The sequence below is a fragment of the Hyla sarda genome, chromosome 5, assembly GCF_029499605.1.
Source record: "Hyla sarda isolate aHylSar1 chromosome 5, aHylSar1.hap1, whole genome shotgun sequence".
NCBI classification, from domain to species: Eukaryota; Metazoa; Chordata; class Amphibia; order Anura; family Hylidae; genus Hyla; species Hyla sarda.
In genome coordinates this window covers 283247556-283262005 of record NC_079193.1, presented here as the reverse complement: position 1 = coordinate 283262005, position 14450 = coordinate 283247556, and the positions used below count along the sequence as shown (strand labels likewise).

The 14450-nt window shown below is 39.9% G+C and overlaps 1 protein-coding gene across 4 annotated transcripts in view; it reads right to left on the bottom strand.

Moving 5' to 3' along the window:
* The window catches only part of LOC130274057 (chloride channel protein C-like), a 245721-nt gene that overhangs the window by 212636 nt on the left and 18635 nt on the right, over positions 1-14450 (bottom strand). For 3 of the 4 annotated variants that reach the window (XR_008844224.1, XM_056521886.1, XM_056521885.1), the window contains exons 3-5: positions 12409-12567; positions 7181-7310; positions 5609-5689 (exon numbers count right to left, since the gene is read on the bottom strand). Coding sequence is in view for 3 of the 4 variants with exons in the window: in XM_056521886.1 (XP_056377861.1) it covers positions 5609-5689; positions 7181-7310; positions 12409-12567 (370 nt within the window). In the remaining variant the exon portion in view is untranslated. The remainder of the gene's footprint in view (positions 1-5608; positions 5690-7180; positions 7311-12408; positions 12568-14450) is intronic. The other variant, XM_056521887.1, reaches the window with a different exon arrangement.

The following is a 14450-nucleotide window of genomic DNA, read 5'->3' as shown; positions in this document are numbered from 1 at the left end:
CCTACAGGTTTAACTAATTATCGTTAAAGTTGGACGTGAAAATGAAGAATTAAATTTTTTTCTTCACTAAAATGCTGATGTTACCCCAAATGTTTTTATTTTCACAAGAGGTAATAGTAGAAAATGCCCCCCACATTTTTTAACACCATTTCTCCTGAGTAAGGAAATACCCCAATATGTAGATGTAAAATGCTCTGCGGGCACACTACAATGCTCAGAAGGGAAGAAGCTAAATTTGCTTTTGGGAGAGAGAATTAGGCTGGAATTGAAGGCCATGTGCGTTTACAAAGCCCCCATGCTGCCAGAAAAGTGGACCCCCCCCCCCAGTGACCCTATTTTGGAAATAACACAACTTACAGACTGTAACAAGGGGTGCAGTGAGCATTTAAACCCCACAGGTGTCTGACAGTTTTTTTGAACAGTGGTTCGCGAGAATTTAAAATTTGATTTTTCATTTGCACAGCCCACTGTTCCGAAGATCTGTCAAATGCCAGTGGGGTGTAAATGCTCACTGCACCCCTTGTTAAGTAAGGGGTGTAGTTTCCAAAATGGTCACATGTGGAGGGTTTATGCTTTCTTGGCACCATGGGGGGGCTTTGTAAATGCACATGGCCATCGACTTTTTTTACAACCAAATTATCTCTCCAGAAGCCCAATGGCGCTCCTTCTCTTATGAGTTTTGTTGTGCGCCCGCAGAGCACTTTACGTCCATATATGGGGTATTTCTTTACTCAGAAGAAATAGTGTTACACATTTAGTTTTTTCTCCTATTAACTCTTGTGAAAATGAAAAATTTGGGGTAACACCAGCATTTTAGTGCAAAAAAATAAAAGTTTTCATTTTCACATTCAACTTTAACAGAAATACGTCAAACACCTATGGGGTGTTAAGGCTTACTGTACCCCTTGTTACATTCCTTGAGGGGGGTAGTTTCCCAAATGGTGTGCCATGTGTTTTTTTTGTGTTTTTTTTTTTTTTTTTTTTGCTGTTCTGGCACCATGGGGGCTTCCAAAATGCCACATGCCCCCCAAAAACCATTTCCTCAAAATTCTCTGCCCAAAATCCAAATTTTCCTTCTTCTCTTCGGAGCCCGTTTTTTTTTTTCTCCTATTACCTCTTTTTGGGATAACACCAGCATTTTAGTGAAAAAAAATCCCTTTGCTTCTATTCCTTTGAAACATCTAAAAGGTTGACAAACTTTCTTAATGCCATTTTGAATACTTTGAGGGGTGCAGTTTCTATAATGGGGTAATTTATGGAGGATTACAGAAAGGCCTCTCAAATCCACTTCATACTGAACTGGTCATAAAAAAAATACAGATTTTGAACTTTTCGTGATAATTTGGAAAATTGCTGCTATACTTTGAAGCCCTCTAATGTCTTCAAAAAATAAAAAACATGAAAACCTTACGATGCCAACATAAAGTAGACATATTGTATATGTGAATTTATAAATAATGTATTTTGGCATGTCCATTTTCCTTACAAGCAAAGAGTTTCAAAGTCAGAAAAATGCTAAATTTACATGACATTTTGGAATTTTTAACAAAGAAATGATGCAATGATCAATGAAAATTTACCACTATCTTAACCCCTTAAGTACCCAGGACGTCAGGGGACGTCCTGGCACCCTGGGCTTTAAGGACCCAGGACATCCTGGTGGTTTCCGGTCCCTGCCGCGCGCCGGGCAGAGATCGGAAGCAGATGCCTGCTGAAATGCTTCAGCAGGCATCCAGGGCAAACGTCGAGGGGGGCCATGTAGGCCCCCCCATGTCGGCGATCATCGCAAATTGCGAGGGAAATCGCCCTTGCGATCTTCGGCGATACCGGGCTGATCGGGTCTCTGGGACCTGACCGCCCGGTATTTTTGCATGATCCCGGTTGTCACAGACAACCAGGACCATGCTGAAGTATAGGAGCGAGGTGGCAAGCCTGCCACCTCCTCCTATCCCCTGCGATTCCTCGGTTAGCTAACCGACCAATCGCAGGGGGGGGGGCGGTTACTTCCTCCCACCCTGCCCGGCCCCTGGAAGTCCGGAGAGAATGGGAGGAAGACCAGAGGATGCGGCGGAGGGCGGGGGAGTGCTGGGGCCCGGCCCCGATACTTACCTTGTCCCTGAGACGACGGAGACGACGACGGTGGCGACAGGTGAGTGGATCTTCGGCGGCGTTGCGGGACCTTTGCAGCAGTCCAGACCGCCGTAAAGCGATCTGGATTGCTGCATCTGGTCCCCTTACACTACAACTCCCAGCATGCCCAGACAGCCCTTGGCGTCTGGGCATGCTGGTAGTTGCAGTTTTGCAACATCTGGAGGTCCACAGGGTACATTCACATGGGCAGGGGGCTTACAGTGAGTATCAGGCTGCAAGTTTGCGATGCAGCAAATTTTGCGCAGCAGCTCAAACTCGCAGCGGGAAACTCGCTGTAATCTCCCGCCCGTGTGACTGTACCCTAAAAACACTACACTACACTAACACTAAATAAAATAAACACTAAAAAACACTACATATACACATACCCCTACACAGCCCCCCTCCCCTCCCCAATAAAAATGAAAAACATCTGGTAAGTCACTGTTTCCAAAATGGAGCCTCCAGCTGTTGCAAAACAACAACTCCCAGTATTGCCGGACAGCCGTTTGCAACAGCTGGAGGCACCCTGTTTGGGAATCACTGGCGTAAAATACCCCTATGTCCACCCCTATGCAAATCCCTAATTCAGGCCTCAAATGCGCATGGCGCTCTCACTTTGGAGCCCTGTCGTATTTTAAGGCAACAGTTATGGGGTATCGCCGTACTTGGGAGAAATTACACTACAAATTTTGGGGGGCTTTTTCTCCTTTCACCCCTTATGAAAAGGTGAAAATGGGGTCTACACCAGCATGTTAGTGTAAAAAAACACATTTTTTACACTAACATGCTGGTGTTGCCCTATACTTTTCATTTTGACAAGAGGTAAAAGGGAAAAAGCCCCCCAAAATTTGTAATGAAATTTCTCCCGACTACGGAGATACCCCATATGTGGGCGCAAAGTGCTCTGGGGGCGCACAACAAGGCCCAGAAGGGAGAGTGCACCATGTACATTTGAGGTGATTTGCACAGGGGTGGCTGATTGTTACAGCGGTTTTGACAAACGCAAAAAAAACAAAACCCCACATGTGACTCCATTTCGGAAACTACACCCCTCACCGAATGTAATCACGGGTGCAGTGAGAATTTACACCCCACTGGTGTCTGACAGATCTTTGGAACAGTGGGCTGTGCAAATTAAAAATGCTCACTGTACCCCTTGTTACATTCCTCAAGGGGTCTTGTTTCCAAAATGGTATGCCATGTGGTTTTTTTTTTTTTTGCTGTCCTGGCACCATAGGGGCTTCCTAAATGCGACATGCCCACCGAGCAAAATTTGCTCTCAAAAAGCCAAATATGACTCCTTCTCTTCTGAGCATTTGAGCATTGTAGTTCGCCCATAGTGCACTTCAGGTCCACTTATGGGGTACCTCCATACTCAGAAGAGATGGGGTTACAAATTTTGGGGGGTATTTTCTTCTATTAACACTTGCAAAAATGTGAAATTTGGGGGGGAAACACACATTTTTGTGAAAAAATATATATGCAAAAGTCGTAAAACACCTGTGGGGTATTAAGGCTCACTTAAGGCTCACTTAATTCCTTGTTACGTTCCTCAAGGGGTCTAGTTTCCAAAATGGTATGCCATGTGGGTTTTTTTGCTGTTCTGGCACCATAGGGGCTTCCTAAATGTGACATGCCCCCCAAAAACCATTTCAGAAAAATGTACTCTCCAAAATCCCCTTGTCGCTCCTTCGCTTCTGAGCCCTCTACTGCGCACGCCGAACAATTTACATAGACATATGAGGTATGTGCTTACTCAAAAGAAATTTGGCTACAAATATAAGTATAAATTTTCTCCTTTTACCCCTTGTAAAAATTCAAAAATTGGGTCTACAAGAACATGCGAGTGTAAAAAGAGTGTGAAGATTGTGAATTTTCTCCTTCACTTTGCTGCTATTCCTGTGAAACACCTAAAGGGTTAAAACACTTACTGAATGTCATTTTGAATACTTTGAGGGGTGCAGTTTTTAAAATGGGGTAATTTGTGGGGTATTTCTAAGATGAAGACCCTTCAAATCCACTTCAAACCTGAACTGGTCCCTGAAAATAGTGAGTTTGAAAATGTTGTGAAAAATTGGAAAATTGCTGCTGAACTTTGAAGCCCTCTGATGTCTTCCAAAAGTAAAAACTTGTCAATTTTATGATGCAAACATAAAGTAGACATATTGTATATGTGAATAAAATGTTTTTTTTATTTGGAATATCCATTTTCCTTACAAGCAGAGAGCTTCAAAGTTAGAAAAATGCTAAATTATCAAGTTTTCCATCAAATTTTGGGATTTTTCACCAAGAAAGGATGCAAGTTACCACAAAATTTTACCACTATGTTAAAGTAGAATATGTCACGAAAAAACACTTTCGGAATCAGAATGATAACTAAAAGCATTCCAGAGTTATTAATGTTTAAAGTGACAGTGGTCAGATGTGCAAAAAATGGCGGGGTCCTAAGGTGTAAAATGGCTGGGTCCTTAAAGGGTTAAAGTAGAACAAAAAAAGGTCCCATCCTAAATGAGGCCACCTCCCCGTGATGGATGGGGGACACGTTTTGATCAAAAGGTGCGCTAAGAGCCTCAATTTTTTGACCAATGTGTGCTGCTGCAATCCTCTTTTTTGTATACTCTGTATTTGCCACAGCAGTGTGCACCCGTGTATTAGGTTGTTGTGCTGGCTATTTTTCTTTTTTCTTTTTGCTTGTGTCTTAAAGTAGAATATGTCACGAAAAAAACAATCTCAGAATCAAATTAATAAATAAAAGCATCCCAGAGTTATTGATGCATAAAGTGACACAGGTCAGATTTGCAAAAAAAATGGCTGTGTCCTTAAGGTCAAAATGGGCTGAGTCATAAAAATAAATGTTTAAAGTGGAACTCTGGCAGAAACAAGTGGAAAACAAATCAAGTTTTCAAATCAACTGGTGCCAGAAAGTTAGACATATTTGTACATTACTTCTATTTCAAAATCTGAAGCCTTACAGTACTTATCAGCTGCTGTATACTACAGAGAAATATGTAAAGTTCTTTCCAGTCTGACCACAGTGCTCTCTGCTGACACCTCTGTCCTTGTCAGGAACTGTCCAGATTAGAAGCATATCCCCATATAAAACCTCCCCTGCTCTGGACAGTTCCTGACACGGACAGAGGTGTCAGCAGAGAGCACTGTGGTCAGACTGGAAAGAACTTTACATATTTCTCTGAAGTATATCTGTAGTTAACAACAGCTGATAAGTACTAGAGAGGTTAAGATTTTTTTTATATTTTTTTAATAGAACTAATTTACAAATCTGTTTAATTTTATGGCACTAGCTGATTTGGAGGAAAAAAAATCCCACCGGAGTTCCCTTTAACATAAAAATGACTTAAATGGGCTATTTTCCTAAGATACATGCCTTTTATTCTTGAACATAAACACCCAGGATGTTATATCAGTCAGAAATGACATTTTAATTTTGTTCAATATATGATAAAGCTTTACTTACCACAACTAGACCAGATGCACCAATAACCATTGCAAATCCAATGCCAAGTACAAAAAGCCATGTTGTACAGAAATCACCATGCTGGAAAAATCATACATAATTAATTACATCTTATGAGGTATACATTTTTCTCTGTTGTTGTTTCTTTCCGATAGTATAAATATTTTACTATTTTATTTCCCTAGGTAATACTGTTACATTTTATTTTGCCTAGCACAGGACCTAAGGTGGTGCATGATGCCAATGTTGGTATTCTTTTTATAATGGGTTTTAATTTTTAAAATTCACATTAACGGTAGCTGCATAATAGACTGATACCCTGGTACTTAAAAAGTACCTGTCACCAAATAAACTGTTCTTAATTACCTCAGGCTATGTTCCCTAACTACTCCTAACACCCCTCCAACCCTTAAAAACAATTTCAGAGCTTTAAAAAGCTCTGTATCTTACCTTTTTTCTTGCTCACATAGTGCAATCTCCCAGCAGGAGAAAGTGGGCGTTTACCAACAGGCATGACATCACTGAAGCCTGCCGGGGGACCACTTTCGCCCTCACATGGTTACAGTGCTGTGATGAATAGAAACCCCAGGCTATGTGCATGTTTCAGTCTGTGCAGATTTCAATGAGGTTCTTTGCAGTTTTCATTCTGTGCAGATGTCTGTGAGAATCTGTGGAGCTTTCACTTTCTGTGCAGCTGTCAATCAAGCTCAGTGCAGTCAGAAGCATTTCCTGAGTTTGGACTCCTGCCAGGCCGGGAGGAGACCAAACTCACTGTATTAATTGTGGCAGGGAACAGAACAGAGCCACCTAGTGGCTGTTTTTATATTACATTTTAAACATATTTATGTTGATAATTTTAAAAGCAAGTGAATGGGAAAGTGTCTGCTAATTACACAAGGAACACTATATTAATAGTTTTATATGGTGATAGGGTTTTGGAATACTGTTACCCTCCAGGTTATTGCAGAATTCATAACCTCTAAGCACTTCCAATCTAGTATTAGCCAAATATTCCTAACATATTGGTAACTAAAACATAGAATTGGGCCTCACTATTTGCATCTAGTGTTCTTAAAGGGGTAATCCGCTGGAAAACAAAAATTTTTTTTTAAATCAACTGATGCCAGAAAGTTAAACAGATTTGTAAATTACTTCTATTAAAAAATCTTAATCCTTCCAGGAAATTCTTTTCTTTTTTAATTTCCTTTCTGACTGACCACAGTGCTCTCTGCTGACACCTCTGTCCATGTCAGGAACTGTCTAGAGCAGGATAGGTTTGCTATGGGGATTTGCTCCTACTTTGGACAATTCCTAAAATGGACAGAGGTGTCAGCAGAGAGCACTGTGGTCAGACAGAAAGGAAATTCAAAAAGAAAAGAACTTACCGTTGATCATACAGCAGCTGATAAGTACTGGAAGGATTACGATTTTTTAATAGAATTAATTTACAAATCTGTTTAACTTTCTGTCACAAGTTGATATAAAAATTTTTTTTCCAGTGTTGTACCCCCTATAAAGGAGTTCTAAACACCACATGTAAATATCAGTCCTACATAATGAGGAATCCCTTACCCTGATATAGCTTTCAACAAGTTCCCACTTCTTTTCAAAACAGGTGTCTAATATTTGGTGCATAAAGAATCCTGCTGTGCCCACCACAATTCCAATGAATCCCATCATCAGCCAGCGATCCCAGTCAGACCTATGGATTAAAATCAGTTATTGATCTTATTATCTTAATATAACAGTAATAGCTTAGTAAACTTCATATGCATAAGCAACCGAGCTACAGTTCATACTCCAAATGTGTCACCACAGCACTCAAGCTGAGGAAAAAAAAGATTTTGTGCTAATAATCTGCACAAACCCTGGTTCAGGGTATAAGAATCAACAAGAATCCAGAAAAGGTCTCAGTACTCACATGTAGTAGTGCAAAATATAGAGATGCCTATTTACCCATGCTATTTTGAAAGTTGCAATGTTTCAGCCCCGTCATTAGGGCTTTTTTTTAAGCATAACAAACACATGCATTGTGGGATATATATATATTTTTTTTTTATTTTTTTTTATTTTTTTTAATCCTTATTGTACTCAACACCATCAATCTATATCTATCAGAACCGGGATGTGTGTTCTAGATTTACTGGCAGCCACCACAGAAGTGGTCCCATGGGCCAAGGCACATTTCAGAAGGTTACAGAAAGAGATCTTATCTGCTTGGAACAAGAAATCAGCATCTCTAAACACTAGGTCAAGATGTCGGTAACAACTGACAAATATCTACTATAGTGGATTTGATGATGGGCAAAGAATTTCTCATTTAACACCAAACAGAGGTGCCCACTTAGGAGACAGGTAGTTCCAGGGATCATGGTGACCAAGTGTAGTGAGAAGATTTTCACACTTTCTAGATATGAAAGCGATTCAGTTAGCCCTCCACCACTTCATCTCATCTCTCTGTGGAAAATGTGTGTGCAAACCAACAATGCCATTGCAGTATGCTTTATAAACATGCAAGGGGGTACTTGCAGCCCATCCCTACAGTTACTTTGCGCCCAGATCACGTAATGAGCAGGGCCAAGATTGAAGAATCTTCTGGCAGGCCATAACATGTGGATCTCTTAAGTCGTCAAACTTCTCTGACAGAAGAATTGTCATTGAACAAGAAATACTTGTTAGTCAGCAAGTGGGGTCTGCTGCAATTGGAGTTCGGTTTGCTGAGGAAATGGGTTCACCCAGAAATTCAGGATCTGTGTGTAGCTCTTTTAACTGTTCCCATTAAAGGGGTATTCCAGGAATTTTTTTATTTGACTATGCTACAGGGGCTGTAAAGTTAGTGTAGTTCATATTATAGTGTATGTACCTGTGTGTGACGGTTTTCTCACAATTCTTATGTGATTTTCACCCCAATTTTTATTTTTACCAACATACAAAATTACTGTTGTCTCAGATTTTTCCCAGATTGCAATGCGGCCGAGACCTGACCTTACTAGTCAGCTGATGACAGGGAGCCTGTCTGCTTCAATGGGTGGAGGGATCGCTTGGTGGGAGAGAGATCAATGTGCAACTAATACAACAGCTCTAGGCACCCTGATTGAAAACCACAGGTCTTTGAATGGATGCAGCTCATTTATGTTTCAATGGATGGGGTGGCTGATGTGTGGGAGGGAGGAAATAGAATTGTGGGATTTTTAGTCAAAAAAGAAAAGCCAAACAAGAAATACCAGTTCACAAAAAGCTAGCCAAAGTATTATGGTAATCTTACAACATGGCCATTTAACCCCAAGACAAGCACAGATCCTTCCTAAGCATGTCCATTACTGCCTGCCAGGTACATACTAAAATCACCTTATGGTGGATAACCCCTTTAATATCAAGAATCCTGAAAGAGATCTTGACAGAAGAGCCAAGAGTAATCTTGAAAGCCCCATATTGGCCCAGCAGGGCTTGGTTTTCCATATTATTTCAACTTTTGAGGGGAATGTTCTGGAAACTCTAGTTTCTATTTCCCGATTTATTGCTCCAGAAAGGGTTTCTACATCCCCAAATCATCACTGCATGACTTCTCAGGTGGAGAAACTAAGGCATATGGGACTCAATGAGAGAGTAGTAGCTACCATATTATCTTCTAGAAGGTCATCAACAAACTTTCTATACTCAAGGTTGTGGAGAAGGTTCTCATCCTGGCTGTCTCATGCGGGTCTGGAAATATCTGTTTCATCTATCCTGCAATTCCTACAGGTATGGTATAATAAAGGACTTAAAGGAGTAGTATAGTGAACATTTTCATTAAAAAAAACAAAAAACATTAACTCACCTTCCTCCGTTCCCTGTTGCACCACTATAGTCTTTTTCCTTCTTCTGTGTGCATGAATCGTCACACTGCAGTCAGCATATCGCCGGCCGCAGCAATGTCGGACGGTGATAGGCTGAGTGCAGTGTCCTGTAAGGAGCCTGGGCCTGCCTTCTCCCTGTTTCCGCGGGCTCCTTACTGCACTCAGCTTATCACCGGCCGAGGGGGACATCGCTGCTGCCGGCGATACGCTGACTGCAGTGTGACGATATGTGCACAAAGAAGAGGGAAGAAGACCGGACGGGAGGACTGAAGAGCAACGGGAGAACAGAGGAAGGTGAGTTAATGTTTGTTTAGGGTTTTTATTGCAGCCCGGGTACAATAGGATGAAGAAAAATGTCACTATCCTACTCCTTTAATGACTTGCTATCCACATGAAGGCAATTATAAATAGTAAATTTCTGGGCAGCCACTAATCACCAGATTCAGATTTATCATTGGTCCTAAACAGGTTGACAATGCCTCCCTTTAAACCTCTGTCAAATACAGATCTCAAGTGGCTGTCTATGGATTTACTGTTTCTGATAACAATTACCTCAGCCAAACATCTAGGAGAACTTCAGGAATTGTCAGCCAGGGAACCTTGCTAAAGACTAAACCTTGCTACGGGTTCATCTTTAGACCTATAGTATCATCTACTGCTAACATTAATATAGAGACTTTCTTACAGGTTTTCTTTCCTGATCCTATTTCAGAATATGAAAGACAATACCATACATTATATGTAAAGAGATCACTCATCTGTTATCTCTCTCATTTAGAAGACATCAAAATAGATAAAAAAAAATAAAAAAAAAACTCTTCATTTTGTCTGCAGGACCAAGACAAGTCTCAAAGTATTTTTTGCACTATATGTGGATGCTGAGGCCTTTTTTGGATTTGGATTCTTAGCTAAAATGTGAGCAAAATTATAACAACAATGGCCAAATAGCTTAGGCTACCTTTACACTGACAATGGACTCCGCTAGTCAAAGCTCCATTGGCAACTCTGTCAGAATGATGGGAGTTTAGCGGAGTAAAGAAATAGTGCATGCGCAATTCTGCTACACTACCGAATCCCTGACAGTACCCATTCAAGTGAATGAGGACCGGCGGGACAAGGCAGCTTCTGTTGTGCTCCTTCTAGTTTTAGGGACCCTGAACCAGATGGATGCCAACGACAGTGTGAAAGTACCCTTAGGCTAGGTTTCCGCTAGGTTTTTGTTTTTTTCTGGCATTTTTTTAAGGTAAAAAACATCAGACACTTTTACATTTCTGTGGAAATTGCATTTTTTGGCCCCTTTGGCAGTTTCCTTGCAGACTTTTTTTCTGAATTTTGTTGGGTACCGAATAAAAAGGATGCAGTAGTAGTCCTTATTTGCAGTGCTACCACTACTCCCAGCATGGAACAGAGTATGTTCCATGTTGGTAGCAGTAGTACCTGCACTAAGGGACAGATGCTGAGACCCTGGACTGTACTGTACTCCAGAGCAGTGATGTGAAGATCCATATTTCCCACTAAGAGTTGTGATTGGCCATCCCTACTGCATCTCAACATGCTTTGATTTTAAATAACTGCCAAGGAGCCGAAAAACACCAAGAAGGAGTGAAAAAAATTGGCAAGAAGAAAAAAGCCAAGTGGAAATAGCATTTTGCTATTTCCTATTGATTTAAAGTTAACATTTGACCACAGCCTTTTTTCACTATAAAAACACAGTGCGGCAGATTTGGCATTTTTATTGGCATTTTGGAAACCTTGCAAACTGCTACATTTGCTTGAAAAAGATAGATACAGTCATAGAAGACCTCAGGCTGCCCATCTGGACTTTTCCAGGGAACTGGAGCGCTTTATAAGCGGAACTATTTTGGCTAGACTAAACTAGTCTTCTTTTATCCATTAGTTACTGCAATTTCACTCACCTGTGATAAAAATCATTACCAAATTGCCTAACACTAATTGTATTCTCTATTGCCTTCACGTTTCCCTCCTTGTGTGTTTTTCCTTTCTCAATTTTCTTTTTAAAAACATAGTCAGCTTATTGCTATTTTGTCCTCCAAAGAAAATGTTCTAGATAAGGAACCTTCTATCTACATCTGCCTTGCTCTAATAGTTTCTCTTAAACCTCATATGATATTTTATGCTATGTTTGCACACATTCCTAGGGTGTAATGTGCCCTCGTCTGGCTGATGAAAAAGTTTTGCACAACAGGGCCAGGTGGAGACACTTCTATAATAACTTATACCCTAACAAGGCATTTAACGAAAAATTATCCAAAGACTATCTAAATTAAAAGTGGTGGACCTCTTCCATGACATCTACGTGCCCAGGGGATAGGACATTCAGTTAGGTTATATGAACGGAAAGACTTAAAGTGAAGCTTAACAGATGAATTTACAGCAACAAGTTTCTGTTATAAGAAATGTAAAGTATGGGAGGAGATTTATCATTGTTGTCTCTGAAAAGTGAGTTTTGAATTCTTTTTTTGCTTTAGTTTTGCTTATGTCAGACACATTTATCATACTATCACAAGGGGTTTATACATTTGGTTCACATAAGCAAAAAACAATAACTTGAGAGAACAACTTTGTATGATTCCTCCTCTCCTCTGCGACTTTTCTGCACAAAAAGTCTCAATTGCGTCTTTTTGTGAGACTTTTTAAAAGTACCCGACAAAGGCAGTTTTGTTACTTTTTGAAGGGGGGTTTGCGACTTTTTTTATGCTACGTGTGACATTTGCACTTCATAAATGTGTGACCAATGCAAAGAGAAAACTGAAAATTGCTTAGGTAAGGCTGTTTGCTTCTTTATGTGTACCCACAAAAGTTGCAAAAGTGCTTAGGCGCACATGCAACATTTTGTGCGCCCAAAGTAAGCAAAAAAAAAACTCTAAATGCAGAGATAAATTTGATAAATGATAAACATGGTGTAGATACAGTCACTTTAACTTCTAGTAGTAATGATGTTACCTGTGGGGCTTCAATTTTAGCCAAGTTTTGTAGACTTCACTGTGAGAAGGTAAGTAGTCCAGACTTTCATGAGTTCCTGAGGGGACCCTCTTCACCTTGCTGGGTACTCTGTGATTGGTTCCATCTTCCACATCTTCAGATTTTTCATTCTGCTTTCTACTGGATTTCAAAGACATATTGTTCTTAGTCCCATAAACAACACTATCCCCCAAAATGGTTTTCACTTTTCCTAATCCTTGTAATAACTATAAAATTTGTGACTGAAAGAATCCTTCCTGCAAGGAAGGGATCACTGCCGAGACTAGCATTTATGAGACAAATATCAGTCATGGAATAAACCAAAAATGATGTCTTGCCCATCACAGGGATTGGCTACAACTGTTTTTTATTATACATTACTAGGACACACCACCCATTTTCTGTTTTATTTTGATCAGGACTTTTAATATAAAATAGTCATTAGTAAGATAATTGATAGCTTCTGTCACATGTAACCTTCATGTAGATGTGTTCTCTACAAGCTCATATACTACCAATTCATCAAAGTATTCCTTTTCTTCACTTTTTTTTATACCATATTTTAATTAAAAACATTAGTAGTATTTTTAAAAACAAAGATATTTACTTTAGCCAAATATAAAAGAAGTTCCAGAAATAAATGAACGTGGATTACTTGTAAAACTGGAACAATGGATATGAAGAGTAGGTAAGGGGTCTGGTGCTATTCATGCACTATTTTTTTATTTTATATATTTTTTTAAGTTATTCTGCTCCAATGACAGAAAAGAACAATAGAAAATACAATGTCGGTGTGAACCTAGCATGACCTTTCCCCTATACCTATGCCGCAAAATATATATTTATATATATATATTTTTTTTTTATCATAGAATCTCGCAAATTAGCTCTTCTCTAAATTAGGATTTTGATATGGGTTTAAGGCTATGTTCACATGCCAGAATTTCTGCATAGAATTCTGCATGAAAATTTAGCATGAATTTAAAGCCAATACACTGCAATGGGATTCCGCTGTCCCATTCACACAGCAGAATCCCTGCTGCAGAAATTCATGCTGAATTTTCATGCAGGATTCCGTAAAAAAAATCTGCAGTGTTAAAATTGCCTCAGAGTTCCACCTAAAATTTCTCTTAAAAGGATGCGGTGGACCAGTTTGAAGTAGTATGGGAGCCATGGCTCTCTTCACCACATAGCCCTGATATGCACCATTGTTTTACTCTGTACTGATTGGGAGCACTTTCTTTTAGTGGAGCTAGACAGGCCAGTCAGTTTTTTTAATTTTTTAATTTTTTTGTATTTTTTTGCTTTATTTAATTTTATATATTATGTTTGACACTAAATGCTATTGCTATTATTGTGCCTTGTGATGTGCACCTCATTTCAGCCTTATGTTTTGGTAATGTTGACCTTTTTTTTTCTTTTATGGTTTGTAACCTTGTTCTTATGTGAACTTTTTTGCTTTAATAAAAGCGTCATGGTTTGATTGTTAACATTTCTCTTGAAGTCAATGGGCAGCAAAATCTGCAGCAGCAAATCCACAGCAGATCTGCAGCAAAAATACGCACGTGTGAACTGACCCTAATGGTACGCTCACACAGGCGGATTACCTGCGGATTGTCTGCTGCATATCTGCTGCGGAAAATCTGCAGCGGATCTTGCTACCATTGACTTCAATGGGTCCGAAGAAAAATCTGCCTCTGTTCCGGGTTTTCTGCTGACCCATTGAAGTCAAAGGTAGCAAAATTCACTGCGGATTTTCCCAGCAGATACATAGTGGAAAATCCACAGGTAATTTCCCCTACTGGTGTGGTAGAGCTGGCAGCATTGTTTCCATGAATGTCAAAATTGTTATGCCCAAAAAAGCTTAATCTCTTTAAAGCGCAACTGTCATGAGTTTTGGGGCATATAACCTAACCACAGTGTGTGTATAGTGTGTAAAATATGTCTGCAGACTTGCTTTTATCCCTCTTATTACGGCTTTTATTAGCTCAAAAAACACTTTTATATGCAGCCACTGACAGTCG